This window comes from Cuculus canorus, chromosome 1 (assembly GCF_017976375.1).
Source record: "Cuculus canorus isolate bCucCan1 chromosome 1, bCucCan1.pri, whole genome shotgun sequence".
Taxonomy (NCBI): Eukaryota; Metazoa; Chordata; class Aves; order Cuculiformes; family Cuculidae; genus Cuculus; species Cuculus canorus.
The window spans coordinates 192,699,137-192,719,331 of record NC_071401.1 but is presented as its reverse complement, the minus strand read 5'-3'; the positions used below and the strand labels follow the sequence as shown (position 1 = coordinate 192,719,331).

Here is a 20,195-nt window from a genome sequence, read left to right as displayed (position 1 = left end):
AAAGATGGGGAGAGCAAGAAAAGATCCTCTCACAGCTGGCCCACAGCTTTGTTGACACTCATGTCCAAAACCAGTAAAAGTGCCTTTCTAAACTCCATGAAAAAACAAGGCTTATGAATTTTAGTTGGATATCCAAAATATCTTATCTTGATTTTTCTATGCCTGAATTTCCAACGAGTCAGATATTTTTTACATATTCACTATACATCAAATAAAGCAGAGTAGATGCTATTCCTCCTATCACGCCTTCACCAAGAAGCTGTAAGGATATGTAAATTGATATAAGTGAAGAACTTCTACAGAGAACCACTATTACTACATGGCAATAAGGGTATTGATAGCCAGGCTTCATTTAATTATCTCCTAAAGTATTTGTGCTTTATGCTGCAATCACTATTTTTAAAAAAATGGATATTTGTGGTTTACACAGTCTGTCATTACACATCTGTAGGCAAATGTACCTTTTGGCACAAATCACATTTCCCTGAAAAGCAGACACTGTGAAAAATAAGTGGCCACTGTGTATAAAAGAGAACAGCTGCGGGTCCTCTGGCCAGCTCTTGAAGATACCGTGCATAAAATGCATCTGTAGAAAAACAGAATTTCTGAAATCCTGTATTGTTGCACATAAATAGGTTTAAATCACTACTGAATCAAAGAATGGATGCAGTTTTGTCTCAACTCTTCATGAAGGCAATGTGATGGATCTCGATTACATGAATAAAGCTCACAGTAACATTTTGCAATAATGTTTTCTCAAAGAAACTTACCATTTTCTGACTGCCACCACTTTTTTTTTCTATCAGGCTTAAAAGTTGTGATAACATTTTCAATCATGTGACTGTTGTGCTGTGTATATGAATTATACGGGTATCTGGAATCACAGAGAAAGCACTTCTGTTCAGCCTAGAAAACAAAATGAGAAGGATAAAAGATTAATTTAATCTCTTCTCTAAAGATTTAGTGGATGTACACGTATTTATTGCCATTGCAATACTAGCGCCTGTCATGCTGCTTTGGGTGTTTGTGCTTTTGATCACTCAGGCTTTCATGTATAAGGGACAAGCCCAAGAAAATCATCATAAGCGTGAACTGTGTGTAAGAGTAAACATTGGCCTTTGTTTGCCTCAGGTGCTCTACAAACAATACACTTTTTCAGCCGCAGAAAAGGGATCTCAGTAAGACCAAAGAAATAAGCTTGTTAAGGTGTTAGTTTCACAAATGTTTCCTGGGAGAAATTTATTTTTTAAAACTTAAGCTTTTACTCCTGTCTCATAAAGGCTATAGAAACTTTCAGCCAGCAGGCAGCAAGGAGGCAGCGGGGATACAAAGGAGGACTGGATCTTTCAAGATCTGAAGAAGCCTGAAGAGGAACATTCACTAAATAATGTATGCATTTTATTTCCTCTCTTTTTCATGTTTCCTAGCAGCTTGGAAATCCAGCCAGGAGCAGTGGGCAGGTGCTGTAGTACAAATGGAAGGCAAGGCTGGCTTCAGTGACAATGTAAGTAGGTGGTTTGCACTGACACTATCACCCCGATCACTGTCAGTGTCTTTTGTAGGTATAGGGAAACTGGAAAAAGTTTAAAAACTATGCAAAGGAGGAAAATCAGGAAGTCAACAGGATGGAAGGGTCTTGTTTGGTGATGTAACAAGATGAAGGTGGCAACGATAAGCCAATATCGCAGTGCTGGATGAAAGGCTTCTGTCCTCAAAACAGCTTTGAAAGTGAGGGCAAGGAGCTCCTATTTAGGTTGATAACAAGGGAACTGGGTGGGAAACATAAGGAGAGGTGACAAGGTTAACAAGATGTGCTGGGAGATGACCCATACTGATCCATGTAGACAAGCCCAAGCAGCATGTGTTTGCAGTTAGCAGTGCCACGGGGAAGCAAGTGGCAGTGGCTGCTCTAGCGGGTGCCCGGGGCTGGCAGGGGCAGCTGTGCTATGCAGCTGGGGTATACAAGATTTAGGCAGAGCCTGAGTGCAAAAACTCTGGGGTAAGCCAAATCGGAAGGTGATGACCAAGCTGTATGTCTGGCTGGCAGGAATGCTAGCAGGGAGAAGGGAGGATGACATAGCACCCCAGAGGGAGCTGAAGGAGGAGGCACAGGTTTGGTGACCTTGGCTGGAAGGCTGGCAAGGGTGCTGCTGAAAACAAGAAGTGGAAGTCAGTGGCAGTAGCTGGGCTGGAAATGACCCAGAAAGGGATGCGGAGAGAGGCACCCTGCCCAAACTCTTAGGATCTACAGAGAAGTATTTGGAATGGTTTGGATATCCTTGTATCATGAAATCAGCTGGTAATTATTCACATTTGAATATACGAAGAGATACTAATTTATAGTTATAGTACAGATAATGTGGTTTAAATACTACAATCAATATATATTATATTCAATCATTCTATACCACAGCCGACAAATCTACACATGCACAATTTAGAATAAAAGACAGAAATACAAAATACTCTCTGTAATCTCATGTAACAAAGCTCTGGTAAGGAGAGCTCAGGTTATCGAAGCATTCAGCAGGACTATGTACACCCATTCTCTGGTTTATGTGGGCACAAACAATATGAGACTCAGTCAACTTATATTTAAGGTTTCTCCATAAAAAACTTTTTGCACCCCTAAGGACAAGCACATGCGTGTCCACGTAAGGCAAGTCTGGCAGATCCCTTTTGCCTCTGAAGTGTGCAGCTTTACACTCTCCTCAATACTGAAGCTACATTTAGAAGCAATAACACACATTGAAGACTGAAAATTATTCACAGTGCTTCTTTTCAAACACAAAGCAGTTGAATTCTATTTTTTTTTTCAACCTGAGTTTTCAGAAGACATCCCAACTGAGTCCTGCCTCTTGGCAGCTCGCCACATTGACTAACACAAACTTTCACAAGTAAGGTTTGCTCTCCTCATGATGCCTGACACAGGTCATCAGGAGGGGAACTGTGGGAGGAAACACTTGGCTTTGCAAGACGCAAAGCGTCCTGGCCTGCCTCCAGCAAGGCATTCAAGAATATCTCGTGAGAAAGAAAATTGAGTTGAATGGGGCTCTCTGATATACCTTAGGTGACACATTTAAAGAGAGCTGGCATAGCAGATCACATTGTCAGAAGCCTCTATCTCTCAAGCTCTGCAAAGCATCAGAATTGGTAGCTCTCCTCCTCTTCAGTAGCCAGTCACTGGGGGTCATGATATGTTGAAGCAGCATTAAATCACAGGGATTATTGCAGAACAGCTGTTCCTTTTCAAGAGTCTGTATTTACATAATTCAAAGGATAAGTACAGGCAACTGAAAACATTAATTTTTTTACTGCTCTTTGATCTCTTCTTAAAAAGAGAAATAAAAAAGGCAGTTATCCAGCTAAAAGCTGGAAAGACAATGTCTCTGACATGGCTCTCTGTGCCTGTCTACAAAGCAGTGCACAGCCAACGAGTTAGTGCCCAGGATCCACTTGTTCAAACAATGTGGGGAAAACCCACGAAAGGTGAAGAGTGGCTCACAGGCTCTTTTGGAAGAGGAAAGAGGTATTTAAATTTTGCATAAAATCACGTTTGCAATTAGTGACTTGGAGCAGTGCTTGGTGCTGTCTTAGTATGGCAGAGGTTTGCACTGTAAATGTGTCACAGTGTTTTGCCAGAAGGTCATAAACTGTAATTATTTTCAAATGTCTATAAATTAAGCTGTGTTTTATTAACTTCCTCTTCAGCCTACAGCTGGTATTTAGTGAAAACATTTCTATTTGCAACAATTTATTAGTTCAGTGTGGCCAAGTCTTCCAGCACATGCAACAGGGGCTACCTGCCCATGGCTCCTGCATATCCACTTCTCCCCCACAGACCCCATTGCTGCAGCCAGGGAGCGAGAGGGATCCTTCTGATCCCCCACATTTTGGATCTGCCTATGCACCCACATGGTCAAAGACTGGACTAATCATTAGGTTTTCCCTCTGCACATGGTTTTCTGCTTTTATCAACATCAGTCGAATTCCAGATGAAAAGACGTGAAAGGACATGATGTGAATCGCTTAACAAGCTGCCTCAGACCTCAGCACTGTATGGGACGTCCTCCAGTGAAGGCCCCTTGAAACAGCGCCTACAGCCTGCAGGATCGCAGTCCTCTTGCTAAGCACTCATACACAAACTGTGCTCTTCGCCTCTGAGGCATGGGTTGGAAAAAGACTTGCAGAGAAAAGTTGCTTGAGAAATCCCTGTGCTCATTTGCATTTTGTGGATGTTTATCCCTCTTGAGAAACTACTCATCACTGTGGAGGCTGTTTGCTGCCAAACCCTCCATATGTGCTGCAATAAGTCACAGCCTTCCGCCAGACTTATGTCATGCTGTCTGATGATCATTCAGACAAGACCAACAGAAACTTCCTAGTTCGGGAAATTTCCTTTTACAGATAAGAATATTGTTAGTAAGCAGCGTTCAATTTGCTGAAAGAGCAAACCAACCTCCAGGTAGCCTATAATGCAGTACTTCTGAGGGGTCTTCATTCCACAGGTGGATGAGGCTGTTAATTGCTTGCTGCGACCCAGGAGGAGGTCCCCAATGGCCGGGTGGCAGGACCCAGCATCACAGTCATCCTGTGCATGCTGAAGTCTTATCAGCGCTGAGTGCAAAAGAAGATCAAAGAAAGATTAAATTGTTTTGTGTATCCAGCAGTATTCACCAGAAAAAATCAGTTGCATCCTAATGTCAGCAGAAAACTGAATTATCCTTTGCCTGTACTCCTTTTGTTCTTAATCATAGCATTTGGTAGAATCTTGAAGAGCTTTGTTAGTGAACACACCTGCTGCAAAATCATTATAGAAAATATAGCTACCATACTGTTAATCTATGCTAAAACTTCGATTTTCAGCATATTATTGTGCAGTAAACATGACAATCCACTATAAGTAATAATTTATTATGCTTCCTACCTTCACATACCCATAGCCAGCATTCCTATAGCAATCCCAGGCATTTCAATTGACTCTGTGAGGAGAGCCAGATTTGGATTAATTCTGCTGACTTTTGCTGATTTCTGAGTGATAATGATGGAAATGAGACCACGATTGCTGTCAGGGGCCCTTCAGGTTTTCTGATGAGGACAGAACATGGAGGACAAGGAGGAGATTAGTGGCAGCCAGGATGGCTTCACCAAGGGCAAGTCCTGCCTGACCAACCTGGTGCCTTTCTACGATGGGGTAACCACAGCAGTGGACATGGGAAAACCAACAGATGTGACCTATCTGGAATTCTGTAAAGCCTTTGACATGGTCCCCCACAACATCCTTCTCTTTAACTTGGAGAGATATGAATTTGATGTGTGGACTACTCGGTGGATAAGAAATTGGTTGGATGGTTGTGTTCAGAGAGTAGTGGTTAACGGCTCCATGTCCAGATGGAGATCCATGACAAGTGGTGTCCCCTCAGGGGTCCATACTGGGACTGGTGCTTTAATATCTTCATCAATGATATAGACAGTGAGATTGAATGCACCCTCAGCAAGTTAGCAGATGACACCAAGCTGACTGGTGCAGTTGTCACACCAAAAGGTGTTGGGGACTTGGGCAGCCTGTTCTAGAGGGAGGTGTCCCTGCCCATTGCAGGGGGGTTGGAACTAAGTGATTTCTAAGGTCCCTTCCAACACAAACCATTCTATGATTCTATGAACTTCCTGGTCTGGTCTCAGAACTCTCTTTTCAGATCCCACGATTAATAATTAAACAGAACAATTCTGAATTATCTAAATAATTTCAGGATCTTTCAGGTTTTTTTGCCTGAAACAACTTTAAATATTTTCCCCAGTATGTTAATACTTCCCTTACAAGGCTTCTCCTTTCAAACAAGTTCCGTCCTGAACCTCTGAACAGGAATGGGTACCTTGGAGGCTTTATCTGTTCAGCTTTACTTGGCTCAACTTGTTATAAACGTAAGTGCGGTTAAAAACCCCACAATCAATACACAAAGATCCCACCGAACACTAGAAACAGTAATGCAGTGACAGCAGTAAATATACAGTATTTTAAAGCCAGGTTTCAGTCTATGGCTCAGGCTGTACTTCAGATGATGAGTGGCGCTTGACTCTTCAGGCATAAAGCAACACATAAGTTTTGGTTAGTCAGCTCTCCTTTATTAGTCGTTACCAGATTGCTCCTTTCAGGACACAATTCAGACTCAATTACAACATGTATCTTTTCTTTATACTTAAAGATTCCATATCATTCATAGCTCCTAGGCAGAAGAGTGGGGAATAAGGACTCACTGTCACATGTATTAATAATGTATTTAAAAGAAGCACTCTAACAAAATCTGGGAGAGACATGTAAATATTTCAAAACTGGCTCAAGTAACTGTGACATCTGTACTTACTGAGGTATAACAGGATGGCCAGTTCCAGCCTCATGCCTCCCTCATGAAACTCAGACTGGTGCCACTGTAAAATAATAATGGGTGAGCCAACATGTGCTCTGCTTCACCAAGACACTTCTTGCATATAGATTTCCTCACACTTCAGTTTATTTTAGTAAACTGAGAGAGCCATAACAAAAATTTAAAGGTTAAAAGGAAACCCTAACTTTGATTAATGTTCTAGCAAAATTTTCTCCTGACAATTTTCAGCAGTGAAACTAGGATAAGAGCAGATGGACACTTAACAAGTTTTTCAGAGAAGACTGTAAAAACTTATTCACACTTCGTGTAAAACAAAACAAGAATGCCTTCAGCAAAAGCGCTGTTGTATTCAAACATAAGCTATTTAATCCTGACTAGATTCAGCAGGGCTATTTGCAGAACTCCAACTCCTTCTCTGGAGGTTTTTGTTTCTTGCATTGACTTAAAACAGTAACTGAGGCCTTAATGAAGATGCCACCAAGAAATGCCTGAGGTCAGCTGCTGTGAATTTTGGCAAACAAGATTGTAACCCCATCTTTAAGTGTGGTAAGGAAAAACAGGTAATGTCAGTATCAACACAAAAGGCTTGTACAAGGGAACCTCAGCATGAACCCAGGGGAGGTTAATTGTGGTATTTACTTCACATTGTTCCTCTTCCTACCTACCTGGAAAAAAGTAAGACTTGCCAACACAAAATCTCTGTTGGAAAAACAGAAGGCAGCCATGGATATAAAAGGCAACCCAACACCCTGCAACCTAGTAGACATCCCAAACTGCAGCCTGCTCCCCACCTTTGTGACTTCCAGCTCTCCCTTCATCTGTAGGCACCAGTGGGACCAGCATACCCTGATGCAGCTCCAGCTGCTGGGGCATCCACACATGAGCATGCCCAAAGGGCTGCTTCCTAGCTCCCTTCTTGTTCCTCACCTTCATACAGCTATTACTGTACTGAATGAGCTAGATTGAATACCCTCTCCCAGAGAAAGGGAACAAAGCAAAGGCATTCAAAGTATTTTTTGATGTTACAGGCTCCATGTAGGCTTGGTTCACACAGCTCTATACAGCACATGACACAACAATCATTCCTACATAGCTGTTGCAACAACCACAAGTGGAGAAAGTCATCAAGGGCCAGCAGCCTTTCAGGTTTCTTTGGCTCCTCTCACCTGCCACGACCTCAGAGGGTCTGGAGTGTGATGGGAGAGGATGCGGAGAGCATCCGTGCAGCTGTGCCTGGCTCCCTGGCTACAGAGAGAGCTGGCAGTGGAGCGGGTGTCCAAGGCAAAACCAAACAGACATTTTTCTGCTGAATTGGACTTTATACTCTGTCAGAATAATGGAAAGACAGAAGATGACTTAAGCTGCAACCACTGTGACAGCACTGTAGTGAAATGTGGGCATCCACAGCAAGAGTAATCTTGGCAATTATACATCCCAGTCCTTGCCCCATCTAACACGGTGATGTTCAAGTTCAATACCAATGACACTCTTTAAACATGACTCGCATTACCAGAGAAAAAAGGATCAGCAAATCCCCTACATACTTTAGTTCTGTGCTTAGTAGGAAAATTAAATACTGAAGAGGTCTTACCTGGGTTTCAGACAGCCAAGTGTTTCTGCTGGAAATAAGCACAGCCGACTGAGGGAAGGAAGCAAAGGCATACCTGTGCGCTTCAGCTGGAGAAGACAGCTCATCCCCTGAGGCATCGAGGTAGAAGTGAGAATGAGACCCAGCCTGCAACCTGCCAAAGGGGTTGATTTGTGATTTGTGATTCTGCTGGGGCTTCTGGCATTAGCAAGTATGTGCACTGAAAGAAAATTGTGACAGGTTAAGTTCACAGAAGAAGTTCATGCAACTGAAAAGGCTGGGATTCTGAAAGTGCTGGCAAACAACTCTTTAACTGTTGTTTAATTAAACCAGCATTCAATTGGTCTCTTTTGCAACCAAACATCAAAGTGTTTACACCTACATGAGTTTTGAGGTGGCACTGCTTTATCTAAACACTGGCTAGACAAGACAACTCCTCACAGTAGGGGTGCAAATGGTCTGGAAGGGCTGATTTGCGGGTTTGAGGTGACTGTAAACATTCCTACCTGGAGGCTGTGATTGCATCTTGTGTGGATGTATTCACCCAGCTTCAAATCAGCTCAAGCTCTGGATCACTGCCAGGAGTGCTAGGGCTTTTTTCAATCTAAAGCTGAAGACAACACAGCTTTGCATTTCAACACAAGCTTTGCCTGTGACTGCCCACCGCACGGGGCAGCATGGTTTGCAGCATACAGGGCAGTCATGGGAAACGCAGAGATGGAGCAGCTCCAGACTGGTGCCCACCAACTCAACTCACGCACAGAACTGGCCACTGGATTTTGGTGTCTTTGTTGAATCCTGTGGCATTTTGATTCCAGTTTCAGAATGGTAGGTTGTCTTCGGTACACATTTTTAGTTATGATATATTTGTTACCAGTTCTCCTCTGAATGCTTGTAAGCTTATTCATGATTATCTGTAAAATATCACCACATCCTCAAACAGAAGATTTGCTATATGTGCAAAAAAGTGTCTCATAAAATAATCTTTACTTTTCTTTTGGTAGGCCCTGTTCTTTCAGGAAAAAAAAAATTGTTCTTTAATCCTATTGCAATGCTCAGCACTGAGTGTCCTCTGCCATTACCATAGCTCACTTTAGCAGAAGTAATTCATATACTCACATTTTTTTAAATTATTTTCCTCAAGTGCATGCGGAAATTACTTGTGGAAGACTTTTTTTCAGGCTAATTTAATCTACATTTGGTTTGTATTCATGCATGAATAATTATTGTACAGATGGATTCTATTTAATGGGTTTCAATATCAAGAAATAAAAGACAAAATTATATAGTAAGATATTAATTTTACTTGCTATGCGTAAGCATTATGTCAAGTGGTCTCTTAAAAAGTGAGACAGAACTGAATAAAATATTATTATGCTGCTAAATTATACAATGTTTGATGTTTAATTAGCATACTTGGTTGGTAATTTAGATTTTGTTACAGAAAAGTTATGTGAGAAGTAAATATCAAGGAAGATTTATTTGCAGAATATAGCTGGTCCTGTGTTTTGATTTATGTAGGACCCCAAGCAAGAAGGAGGTTTCAAACCGCTTGAGGCAGGGATTAAGAAACTTCTTTCTTGCTTCTTTAATCTCTCCACTGGTGAAGGATCTGGATTTATAATGCATCACTCATCTCATGCTGGCTGGAGGGGAGATAGCATTGCTGCGTGATTTTTCAAGTCATCACAGGCCCTAGAACTGTCATTTCTTAGGCCCAAGGCATATCCATCGTACCCACAAAGGACAGGAATTGCTAGCACTTCAGAATATATTCCCTTCACAGACACCAACCAGTGGTGAGGGAAAAGAGTAGGAGTAGAGGCATCAGCCACGTTTCGGAGCCAGGCCCTGGGATGCTGGATGATGGACAGTTGGCTTCAGCCTGTCAGCCTGTACAGGTATGCATTTTCCTTCGATGGACATGCTGAATAAAAAGGTCTCTTTGGGTATATGGATTTTTTAGCCCGTAATGAAAATGTGGTAAAAATCAGGAAAAACAAACAAACAAACAAAAAGTGTTTTTTTTTTTTAAAGTTGCAATAAGAAATCAAATTATTTGAGCATGGGATTATTCTTGCCATGTGAAAAGTAGGAGTAAGTATTTAAACAAATCACCTAGGCTTTCTTTGGAGTCAATGGAGAAAGACAGGGATCCCTACAGGGTCCATCCCACCACATTCTTCAGGTAACTTGCTTTACCTGTTTGGAGGTATCCACTGCTTTCCTTTGGTTAAGGGCAGCCCAATTCCCTAGCTTAGGACAGATACCTTTATTTTAAGCAATGAAAGCATACAGAGATTAATACTACCCATAAAGAACTGGCCAAAATTGCAAATGAAATCTAATGGTCCAAAACCCAAAACCATCTTGCTATATTTGTCTCTCTCCTCTTTTGTTTCTGCTCTCATTTCTTCAAGCATATCTTAGCTTAAAGTGCAATTTCTCAAAGGCAGACTGTGCATTTTTTTGTTTTCTACACATTGGGAGAATGTAGCACTGAATAATAAAACCAGAATGAAGTATAAGCTTACAATAAAGTAAGAGAAGTATTTTATTTGAGAGATCTGATCAGGAGAGAGCTAAGGACAGCAGAAGAACCCACTGTGGAGCTCAGGGGGAAGGCCAAGATGGAGGCAACCCGGTCCTCCAGCCTCCTCATCCGACTGGCTGGCTCCTCCTTCATATCTTGGATGCAATGAGTAAATAGCTGCTTTAAAAAAATGTATGTAATAACTGTTTTCCATATTTCAAAAGGATATATAGCCTACTTATAATTTATGAGAAGCTGCTTCATTTTCTAAGAGCCACAGCATCCCATGGTACCCTTCACCTTTTGTGTGCAAGTCAGGTGTTTGAAGTTTTTAGTTTTTCCACCACAAACAAGAAATCGAGTTTCAACTTGAATATTACCTCCCTGGCAGGCACAGCATTGCTGACAACACTGAAGATAAAAAAGAGAGAAGATTTGTTTTAAAATATTAGCATGATTTTTCAAAGTACTATTCAAGATCCATTTATACATATAAAAATTTATACATATATAAATTTATACATATATAAATTTATTTTTTTTTCAAAATATAACATTTCACATTATTTCCTATGGTCTTGGCATTTCCAAGCTGGCAGTACAACTAGCAAAATAAGTCTGTCATACACCATTTTGCGATCTCACCTTAGTTCATTTAGAATCAGTGAATTCATGCAGTTCAACTGTGCAGGGCTTCTTTCTAGGAACCTTATCACATGAATAAAAAAGTGGTTGAGTTTTTCACTTTTCATGGCTTTACTGGCCTATCCATCAGAAATAATTATCCTCCTTAAATTAAAGAGAAAAATGGATCATTGCACATGAAAAGACAGCAGAAGGGACTAGAAAGTAAAAAAAAGAAAGGGAATATGCTCAGAAACAAACAACTGAAGACAAACATGAGGAAAAGAAAGAAAAAGAGCTCTTCCATGCTCCACAAGGTTTTGCAGCCTGGTCTCCAGGGCTGTCTCTGGCCACTCTTCACCTTCTTCTCTCCCAACTACACTTCTTGGATGAACCCCAAGCCTCCTCCGTTCTTTTTCAGCCCTGTGTGTATCATATCCAGCTCTGGCTACTGCGTCCGGATGCCACAGGACCACAGTCATTGGTGTCATCCTGCGTGGGATCAGAGACACAGCAGCATTGATGCCAAGTATGTGGACAAAGGCTGAAACTAGAGTGCTAGCAGGGGAGAACCGTTAGATCAGCACAACTATACGGTGAAGCTGAACTTGTAGGACATCATCCCAAAGGGGCCTATTCCCTTCCCACAGTCCTTGTGATTAGTCTTTCCCTGCTTGTGTCAGTAACTATGGCTTCTTAGGACTTGAGATACAGCCCAGATTTCTGTTTTGTTCATTGTCAAGATAGCTATGGTGAGCTTTTAGATATATTTATCTAGTGACAATTTATTATACCTGAATAATAAACCACAAAAAAACCCTTGGAACTGGCATCTCCCTGATGAAAGCTGCCTTCCAAGTGGGAACATGAAGTGATGTCCAGCCTGGGGAGACACAGACAACTCTCCTGGCATGCTCTGCTCTTTTCTTGCACACAGCACCATTTTCACAGCTGTTTGGAGAACCTCTGTTGGCTCTGCTACAGATTTTGAGACACCAAGGAAGACTCAGACTGAAGAAGTGCTTCACCCTTGTGTATTTGCTCCTACAGGCCATCGTGACTCACAGCTGCCTGGTGCGTTTCGCTCTGTCCCCTCTAACCTTTCACAGAGGAATGAAGGGAAAGTACATCAAGGAAAGCAGATTTACCCTTCTAAGCACAGTCTCTCGGTTCCTGGCTTTATTCAACCCCATTAAGTCCACACACAAGTCTCCTCCATGATTATGAGGAGAAAACTGCATTTTGAGACTTTAACAGAAGTGCTGTAGGCTGTATATACATAAACCCCACAGTAGGAATTAACTATGCATGTCTTCTCTTCTCAAACAGCTTATTCCCTAAAGAGGGAGAATTGTATTGGACTTGCAGGAGTTAAAGTCTTCAGTATAAATATAGCTTCTCTTATCAAGAATAATCTAAAATCTCTGCAAACAAGACAACTGGAAAAGATTTTTAAAAGATGATATTTGTTTTGCACATGCCACTATTTTAGCTTCATGGAAAGCTTTGCTTCTCGGAGAACTGATAGTCATTTCAAGTTGTTCAAGCCAAGGTGTTTCACATCAGTCACAAAAAATGGTTATTTTAAAAAACAACTTGGCCGAAGACTTCTTTTTAGAAAGTCATTTGTTCCATTACTTTCTTCTAGAAAACAAAAGCTGCAAAGTACACACAACACAGGCCAGAGGGTTCAGCCCTTCCAACTCGACAAGTTGACTTCAGCAGCATGAAGAGCAGTTGTTTAATTAGATTTACCTACAAGCTTTTAATGAGTCAATTATAGGCTTTTTTCAAAATATCAAGCTATATTTTGACAAACAAAAACTCAAAGAAACGTCTTAGTAAGCCAGGGATTAAAATGCAATTACAGCTTTAAAGTGCAATTTGCACATGGACAATATGCACAGAGCTAGGATGATGGCAACAGTTTTTCACATAACAGCCACTGCCCTGCAACACAAAATAACGGAGCTTCTCAGTGGAAAGCTTTTATCACCACAGTATCTGTTAATATAGGGCACAACAGTGCTCTTATTCCGCTAATGGTCTCTGTACTGTTAAAAGCACTAAGATCATCCTATTTTTATTCACCCAAATTTGTGAAAATGTTATGTTTTAAATCCCTATTACTCGCTTTTCCATACCTGTCAGCATAAATTCTCCTAAGCATTTTTCTCTAGGTTAAAGTAAATTGTCCTGCAAAGGTTAAACTGATGTTGTTCAGAAATTACCCTGCGCTCAGAAAATCTCTGGAGCCCCTGAGGAGTCTTTGTGGCCTACTGGCTTAAAAACGTTCCATTACCAATGCAGAAACCTTTCACATTGCAGTCTGTTTGGGAAATGAGGTGTATGTTTGGGGGCCTTTTTTGAGGGGAATAAACAAAAAACAGAACCCAAGAGACCTCAGTTTAAAGAACAAAGAAGAGGAAAACAGTCAGTTCCACAAGCTTACAAAAACCGCTAGGAAATTGAAGCCATTGGGAGGAGAAACTGACAGGATGACAGCTTCAGTCTGAGGAGAGAAAACAGCAGAGAAAAATGTATCCACTGGAGGATGGTGGCAGCAGCAGCAAGAGCATCCACTGCAGAACCACCAAAGCCTGGTGGTTAGAGCACTTCCTTAGGAACCATTGGCTCCGGTCCTCTGGTTTGGAAGCACTAAATGAAACAGCTCTTCCACTATCCTGAGGAGTGTTTGAACTACTGGTTTCTGAAATTAGAGAAGCCCGCCCTCATAGTTTCTCCTTATTTTTTTATGAGAACTAGAAATTTAAGTATTATATTTTAAATTGACTTCGAATAAAATAATTTTGGTTCGTTTAGTTAATTTTGGTGAGTAAAAGTGAGATGGACTGAAAACCACTTTTCTTTCTCATTATATCATTGGCTGGAAGAAGTGGTTTCTTTCTCATAAAATTGGAAAAGAAAAGTAGCACAAAACCACTAGAAATCTGAAAAAGCATGCTTAGACTGAAATGAACTAACTGGGCAATATGTTTTCTACCTGTAGTCATGAACATGAACATACAAACAGTCTCTGGCTGTGCACCGCAGCAGCACGGTCACACGGCCCCTCACCTGTGGTCACCCATGAGGCCCCTTGGTTGCAGAAGAAAGCAAGCACAAAGCAAACAGGCATTAGATGAACCACACCTCAGCCAAAACCCTCAACAGCCACCCGTACCTTCTTTTGCCTAACATGGCAATATAAACAGCTAAATGTCATTTTGGAGATTCTCTATTTTCAGTCCCATGTGAAAATTAATACAAAGGCTTCTGGGGAGTATTTAAATCTATCAACATATACAAGTTAATAACCTAGATGAATGACAGAATGATGACTAGCTGACTAATAGTGGTTTAATTTTATCTGAGTCTACTCTGTAACATCTGGAATCTCTACAAACACAGGAAGCATCACGCATAAGTCACAGACAAAGTAAATGAGAGGAATGATTAAGTTTCATTATGGACCCTGACAATACAAGCAACGTAACAGTAGCACAGCAATAACACTGCATGCTGGCAAGCTGGGAACCAGTGCAGAGTCTTATATAATTTGCCCAGGATCAAGAATATATAACCTCTGTTTTATCTTTCTCTCGAGTACTTAATTTTACCAGATGAAAAAAGGAGAATTCACATCTCCCTTCACTTTCCTGATCTCCTTGTCATATGGAAAGGAAGTGTCATTGCCAGGCAGGAGCAGCTGGGTATGATGGAAACCCAGCCAAATACAGAAAATTCCAGCAGCAAACCTGGAGAAAAAAACACCTCTTGCTTACAAACACCATTATTGAAGCAGCTGTTTTTCAGCAGAAGCAGGAAGCAACCTTTCCCTTGCTGATCATCTGCGTAAAGCACATTTCAACGGCAACTGGTTTGCTCACATATTGCCCATCCTTTCTCACCAGATAGTTTGTGACCAGCTCTCACCAATCATATTCAAATTGTTACAGAAAGCAAGAGGCATGGTAAAAAAGCTCAAAACAAACATCACCAAAACATCACCAAAACATGGAGTTACTCTTCTGTATTATTAAAATAAAAACAATATTGTTACACAGCAAAACATTCTGAGAAATTTGCCAAGATTTTCTTATAACCATTTGGTCTGGCAGAACATAGGGGTCATAAAAATGATGTCTCAAAGATTCATTTCTTATATAGCCCAAACAATCAAACATGCATACTTACCTACAGAGATTTCACAATAAATTTCGGGAACTTTGTTCTGCTGATTAAACATCAGCTTACATGTGTGCTGCTAGTATATTTGTAACACCACAAGGGTCACAACAAGTTGAAAAATGTTGACAAAATATTAGTAAGACTATGTCAAACTTGTCAGACTATGTCAAACTTATGAATATCCTAGTAACATCAGCTCACATATGGCTTATCCAGACCTCTTCTGAACCCTGAAAAAAACTTCAGTGTTTTTTTATGCAATTAACAAATAGCAATGCCTTTTCTACTATCAAAAGCAAATAATTCACACCTCTCCACTATGCCAGCTAACATTGTTCTCAACCAGGTAGCTCTGTAGAAGCCCGAATCCTTCCTGCCATCTAGGTTTTTAAGACCAGTGATACTTTTCAAGTCCAAGCTTTATATTAGGACACAGCAAATATGTAACAAAAGAATAAAAAAAAAATATAATTATTTGTGAAAAGAACTTCAAAGAATCTTTGAGAAACCTATTTATTAATGGTCATACATCTTTCCAGGAAAACTGTGTTCCAAAGAATGGAAAACAGAACACTAAAATCAAAGAAATACTGACGGTCATGATGTACACTAGTGTTGTCCCCTGATAGTTGCTGGCCTTGTGCTGAGTGTTTAGGCATCTCACGAAGCCATTACACAAAAGGATTAGTGTTTTTATGTAACTTAATCAATTATCAAAATATTTCTGCTTTCTAATCATGATCTAATGACCAAAAATAGCCAAGTGGTGATAGATCAGGATTTATTACTGACCTGACATCTGTAATCTAGACAGGAATTCAGCTCAGTGACTGATGTTCCCTTCCTCCCCCCTCCACCATACAATCTATCAACAACATATAGCAAATCTCCTCTGAGTGAAAGACAGAACTACGTATCAGTTACCTGTCTGCACCAAATAATTTAAATTCTTGGAGAAAGGAGAAAAAACCCAACAAGTTTACATTGTAATATTTTTAACCACAGCTTTCACAGTACTTCACTCCAATATGGTACTTCTCCCAGCTTCCCTGTGTGTGAAGTATGAGCCTCATGAAGAGGCCATAAAAATTGCATTTTAAATGTTAGCTAAGTCACAGAAATAGTAAAAAAGAAGAATTACAATTAGTGTACCTTAAAAAGGACTTGTAAGGGTAAATAAGTTTGGATCACTTATTAAAACAGTGGTGATTCTGTAGAACAGAGTTGTCCATTTACACAATGAATTGGTGGCAAATGAGGTAGTTTCAGATAGCCCAAGTAACTTCAATATATTTTTTCCTTTCAGTGAACTGGACTGTTCTGCTTCTTGAGACCTACGGAAAGAAATTTTCATGAAAATCATTTAAAAATGATGTCTCAAAAGATCAGAAGGGGGACCAAGCTGGAAGAATGATGCAGGAGAACAGAGGCTGAGGCCTCCTTCCATTGCCATCTTGCTTTTATTTAAACCGGCTACAGATGCACCCGGAACATGGACAATGGGAAACAATGGACAAAATCCCAAGACAAACACTTGGGTTATTGCACCGTGATTCAATTGCGGGTCCTACACATGGGAGGGTGACTCCATCCCGCATTTGGGCAAGGACACGACAGCTCTGCCTGCAGGGATGGGGCGAGGCGGTGGGGCGAGGCGATGGCGAGAGGGGCGATGGTGTGAGGGATGATGGTGCGAGGGGCGATGGAGAAAGGGACGATGGTGCGAGGCGCGATGGAGAGGGGCGATGAAGAGAGACGGCGAGACGAAGTCATGCGGCCCGCTTCCCTCCCCTGTCCCTGCGCCTGTCCCGGCTGCTGCATCAGCAGGAGGGACAGTCCCGAGCCAATCGATGACTGCCCAAACCGGTTCACGCGTTTGCTAAAGCGGGGGTCGTTTAAAACGAAACCGCCCGGTGACCAAAGAGCTTCGCCGCCGCTCTGAGGGCGCGCGGTTCCCTCAGCACCGCCCGGCGCAGCGCCCCTCCAGCTCGGCAGCGCCCCTCGGGGGCGGCTCCCGCAGCCTCATCGCTCGGATTCCTGCGGGCGTGCTTCCCTCCGATTGGCCGAGGGGCTCTCCCGTAGCCACCGCCGCTCCATGGTTTCCTTCCCTTCCACCCCTTTCCCAGCCACTCCCACCGCCCTCCTGTCCGTATTTGCTCGTCTGCACCTGTTTCCTCCTCCTTCCCAAATGCCACCTGGACGCCCCCACGTTGCGGTAAAGCGGCTGCTCTTTCCCCGCAAGCCCCCGCTCCGTCCTCTCCGGCGCTCCCGCTTCCCGGCCCGCTGCTTCGCCCTTTCTCCCGAGCGCTTCCAAAACGCCTTTTCACCCGTCGTGAACCGCGTGTGCAGCAGCAGACGGCGGGGACTTGGGTTTAGGCTCGAAATGCTTGAGTTTGCCTTGTGCGCCTTGCGTGCAGCTCTCGGGGCAGGTGGGGGATCCGCATGTTTGCATCTGCTCCTCTTGTTTGGTCTACCCTTGTCACTCTGATATCAAGGTGCTTCACAGCCAAATATGCCTCGGAATTGCGGGTGTTTTTCTGTCCTGCTTCATCTGTGGTTTGTTAAGCGTACGGATATAGAATCATGAGACAGCTTATGTGGTTTCCTCTCCTTGCACACAACAAGGGACTTCATAAATCACCAGTGGTTAGAGGTGCTGGGTTTTTTTTTTTGGCAAGGTGGCTGTATTTTCACATAAATGACTACGCTCAAGTCTTGGGGTACTTCAGGATCTTGTTAAATAACGTAGTGAAACAAATGCACACAAAGCCCCAGCTTGCCTGCGTGGCTTGTGCTTGACGGCTGGATTTCTTCCTCCTTCCCTGTTCCTTTCAGGCTCCCAAAGGTGATTTGGCGGGTGCTCACAGGCTGCCACTACTGAGGTGTGATCAGGAGAGTGGAAAACAAGCACGTGCAGGAGGAAAGGAGCACAGTTTGAATTTGAATAGCATGGTATTTGGTAGATGCAGTGTGATCACTGTTGTGTGACTTTAGCAGTTGAATATATAGTATAGGTATAATGCAAAGTGTTATCACTACATAATTTGCTCCATTTAAAAATATTTACTGTGTTTTCCCTCATAAAATCCTATCAAGACATCTGTAGTTAAAAATAATGACTATAATGGTGCAAAGCTGCGAGCAGCTTTGTCCCGTGCCACTTCTCCTGTACAAGAGGCATCTCAATGCGGTGTTGAGCACTAATACCAAGACCATTATTGTTTGTGAGCAGATATTGGAGTGCGTTAGCTCCTAGCCTGCAAGAACATCTGTTGAGCCTCTCTGATGTGCAGCTGATAACCAGATCTATTGGTTGCTCTTTCCAGGCCTCAGTGCTGAAAGCATTTCAAGGGAAAACAGGGCTTAGCCAGCAAAATCCCTGGCTGCTGAATTATACCCTATGACCATTGGCATGTCAATATAAGAGCTTTAAGTGCTGTGGCTAAAGCTGTCTCCTGCTCCTGAGATGAGGAAACAAATATAGAGATGAACATGTGTTTGACCTGGTTATTTCTCTTGTAATGTTGTTGTCTCACCTCCTTTTTCTTTCTGACTCTCTGATACAGTTGTTATTATGGTTGCCAAAATGATCAAAACAGACTGATCAGAATTCAAGGGCATCAGCATGTTGCCGTATCATCTTTCCTTCCTTGAAATCCACTGTTTGTCCCTAAAAAGCAAAAAATACTTTTGAATCTGCTTGCCTCATCAAAAAATACCAGCATCTTCACTCTCTCGCCTTTCTTTTCTACGGATATAAATATTTAGTATTTTTTTTTATTATTTTAAAAAATCTTACATGGAGCACTTTTTCTTGAATAATTTTGATGTCACCTAAGAAGTTAGTACTTTCCAGAAGATATGAGAGATCTCTCCCCACTTTTGGCTGTAGGGACATATCTAGGTTGGGTCAGCTATTTGTGAACTTGGGGACGTGGTGACAGGAGCATGATAACAATTGGCTTTGTAAGTCTCTTTTGGCAGCAGCACTGCTGTAAAGACTACAGGGGACACCAGCATAGAGGAGGACGAATTGCTGCAATTGTAAGGAAAAATCTGGAGATAAAATGATGCTGATTCTAAGGGGTAAGTTTTGTGGTGAGAGGCAGTACCTCTTTATTGGCTCCACCAACACAGGGAAAAGAACAGAGATTCTGGGCATAAATGAGACATTTTACTTTTTTCACTTCAGGTCTGAAGACTGGCTTATGAGCTTAAAATCTGTATTTCCCTGCTATTATAACATGCTCTCTTAAAGACTTTTCATGCATTGTTGACTTAAGAGAAGAAATAGCCACTTTTCAAACATTGCTTGCTTTTCTATCCATAGCACCTGGAACAGTACTAGCACTGCAAGCAGGCTATAGTGCTTTTCCAGTGTGCTTTTCAGATGCTTGATAGACGTGACTTTAAACTATCACTCGGTAACTTACAGCTTCATAAATTCTTCTTCATAGCTATTCAGTATGGACTCCAGGGACACCTTATAGCAGCCTTCCAGGACTTAATGGGGGCCTAGAGAAAAGTTGGGTAGGGGCTCTTTATCAGGAAGTGCAGGGATAGGATGAGGGATAAAGGTTTTAAGCTGAAAGAAGGGAGGTTTAGGTTAGATACTAGGAAGAAATTTTTTACTGTGAGAGTGGTGAAGCACTGGCACAGGTTGCCCAGGGAAGTTGTGGATGCCCCACCCCTGGTTCAGGGTTCAAGGCCAGGTTCAATGGGGCTTTGAGTAACCTGATCCAGTGGAAGCTTATGCCAGTGGGGGTGAGACTGGATAATAGAATTATAGAATAGTTTGGGTTGGAAGAGACTTTAAAGATCATCCAGTTCCACCTCCCACTAGATCAGGCTGCCCAAGACCCCATCCAACCTGGCC

General features: G+C 42.0%; 2 protein-coding genes across 3 annotated transcripts in view; one reads left to right on the top strand and one right to left on the bottom strand.

Annotated features, from left to right (window-relative positions):
• The window catches only part of LAMB4 (laminin subunit beta 4), a 42,337-nt gene extending 35,219 nt beyond the window's left edge, over nucleotides 1-7,118 (bottom strand). Inside the window, exons 1-4 of the mRNA XM_054059007.1 lie at nucleotides 7,049-7,118; nucleotides 6,363-6,426; nucleotides 4,460-4,617; nucleotides 771-906 (exon numbers count right to left, since the gene is read on the bottom strand). Of these exons, the coding sequence (XP_053914982.1) occupies nucleotides 771-906; nucleotides 4,460-4,617; nucleotides 6,363-6,426; nucleotides 7,049-7,108 (418 nt within the window). The 5' untranslated portion in view covers nucleotides 7,109-7,118. The remainder of the gene's footprint in view (nucleotides 1-770; nucleotides 907-4,459; nucleotides 4,618-6,362; nucleotides 6,427-7,048) is intronic.
• A 10,279-nt stretch (nucleotides 7,119-17,397) lies between these two features.
• ERGIC2 (ERGIC and golgi 2) overlaps nucleotides 17,398-20,195 on the top strand; it is a 37,870-nt gene continuing 35,072 nt past the window's right edge. Inside the window, exon 1 of one of the 2 annotated variants that reach the window (XM_054055985.1) lies at nucleotides 17,398-17,534. The gene's annotated coding sequence lies outside the window, so the exon portion shown is untranslated. Of the gene's footprint in view, nucleotides 17,535-17,602; nucleotides 19,406-20,195 lie in introns of those variants that run through there. The other variant, XM_054055983.1, reaches the window with a different exon arrangement.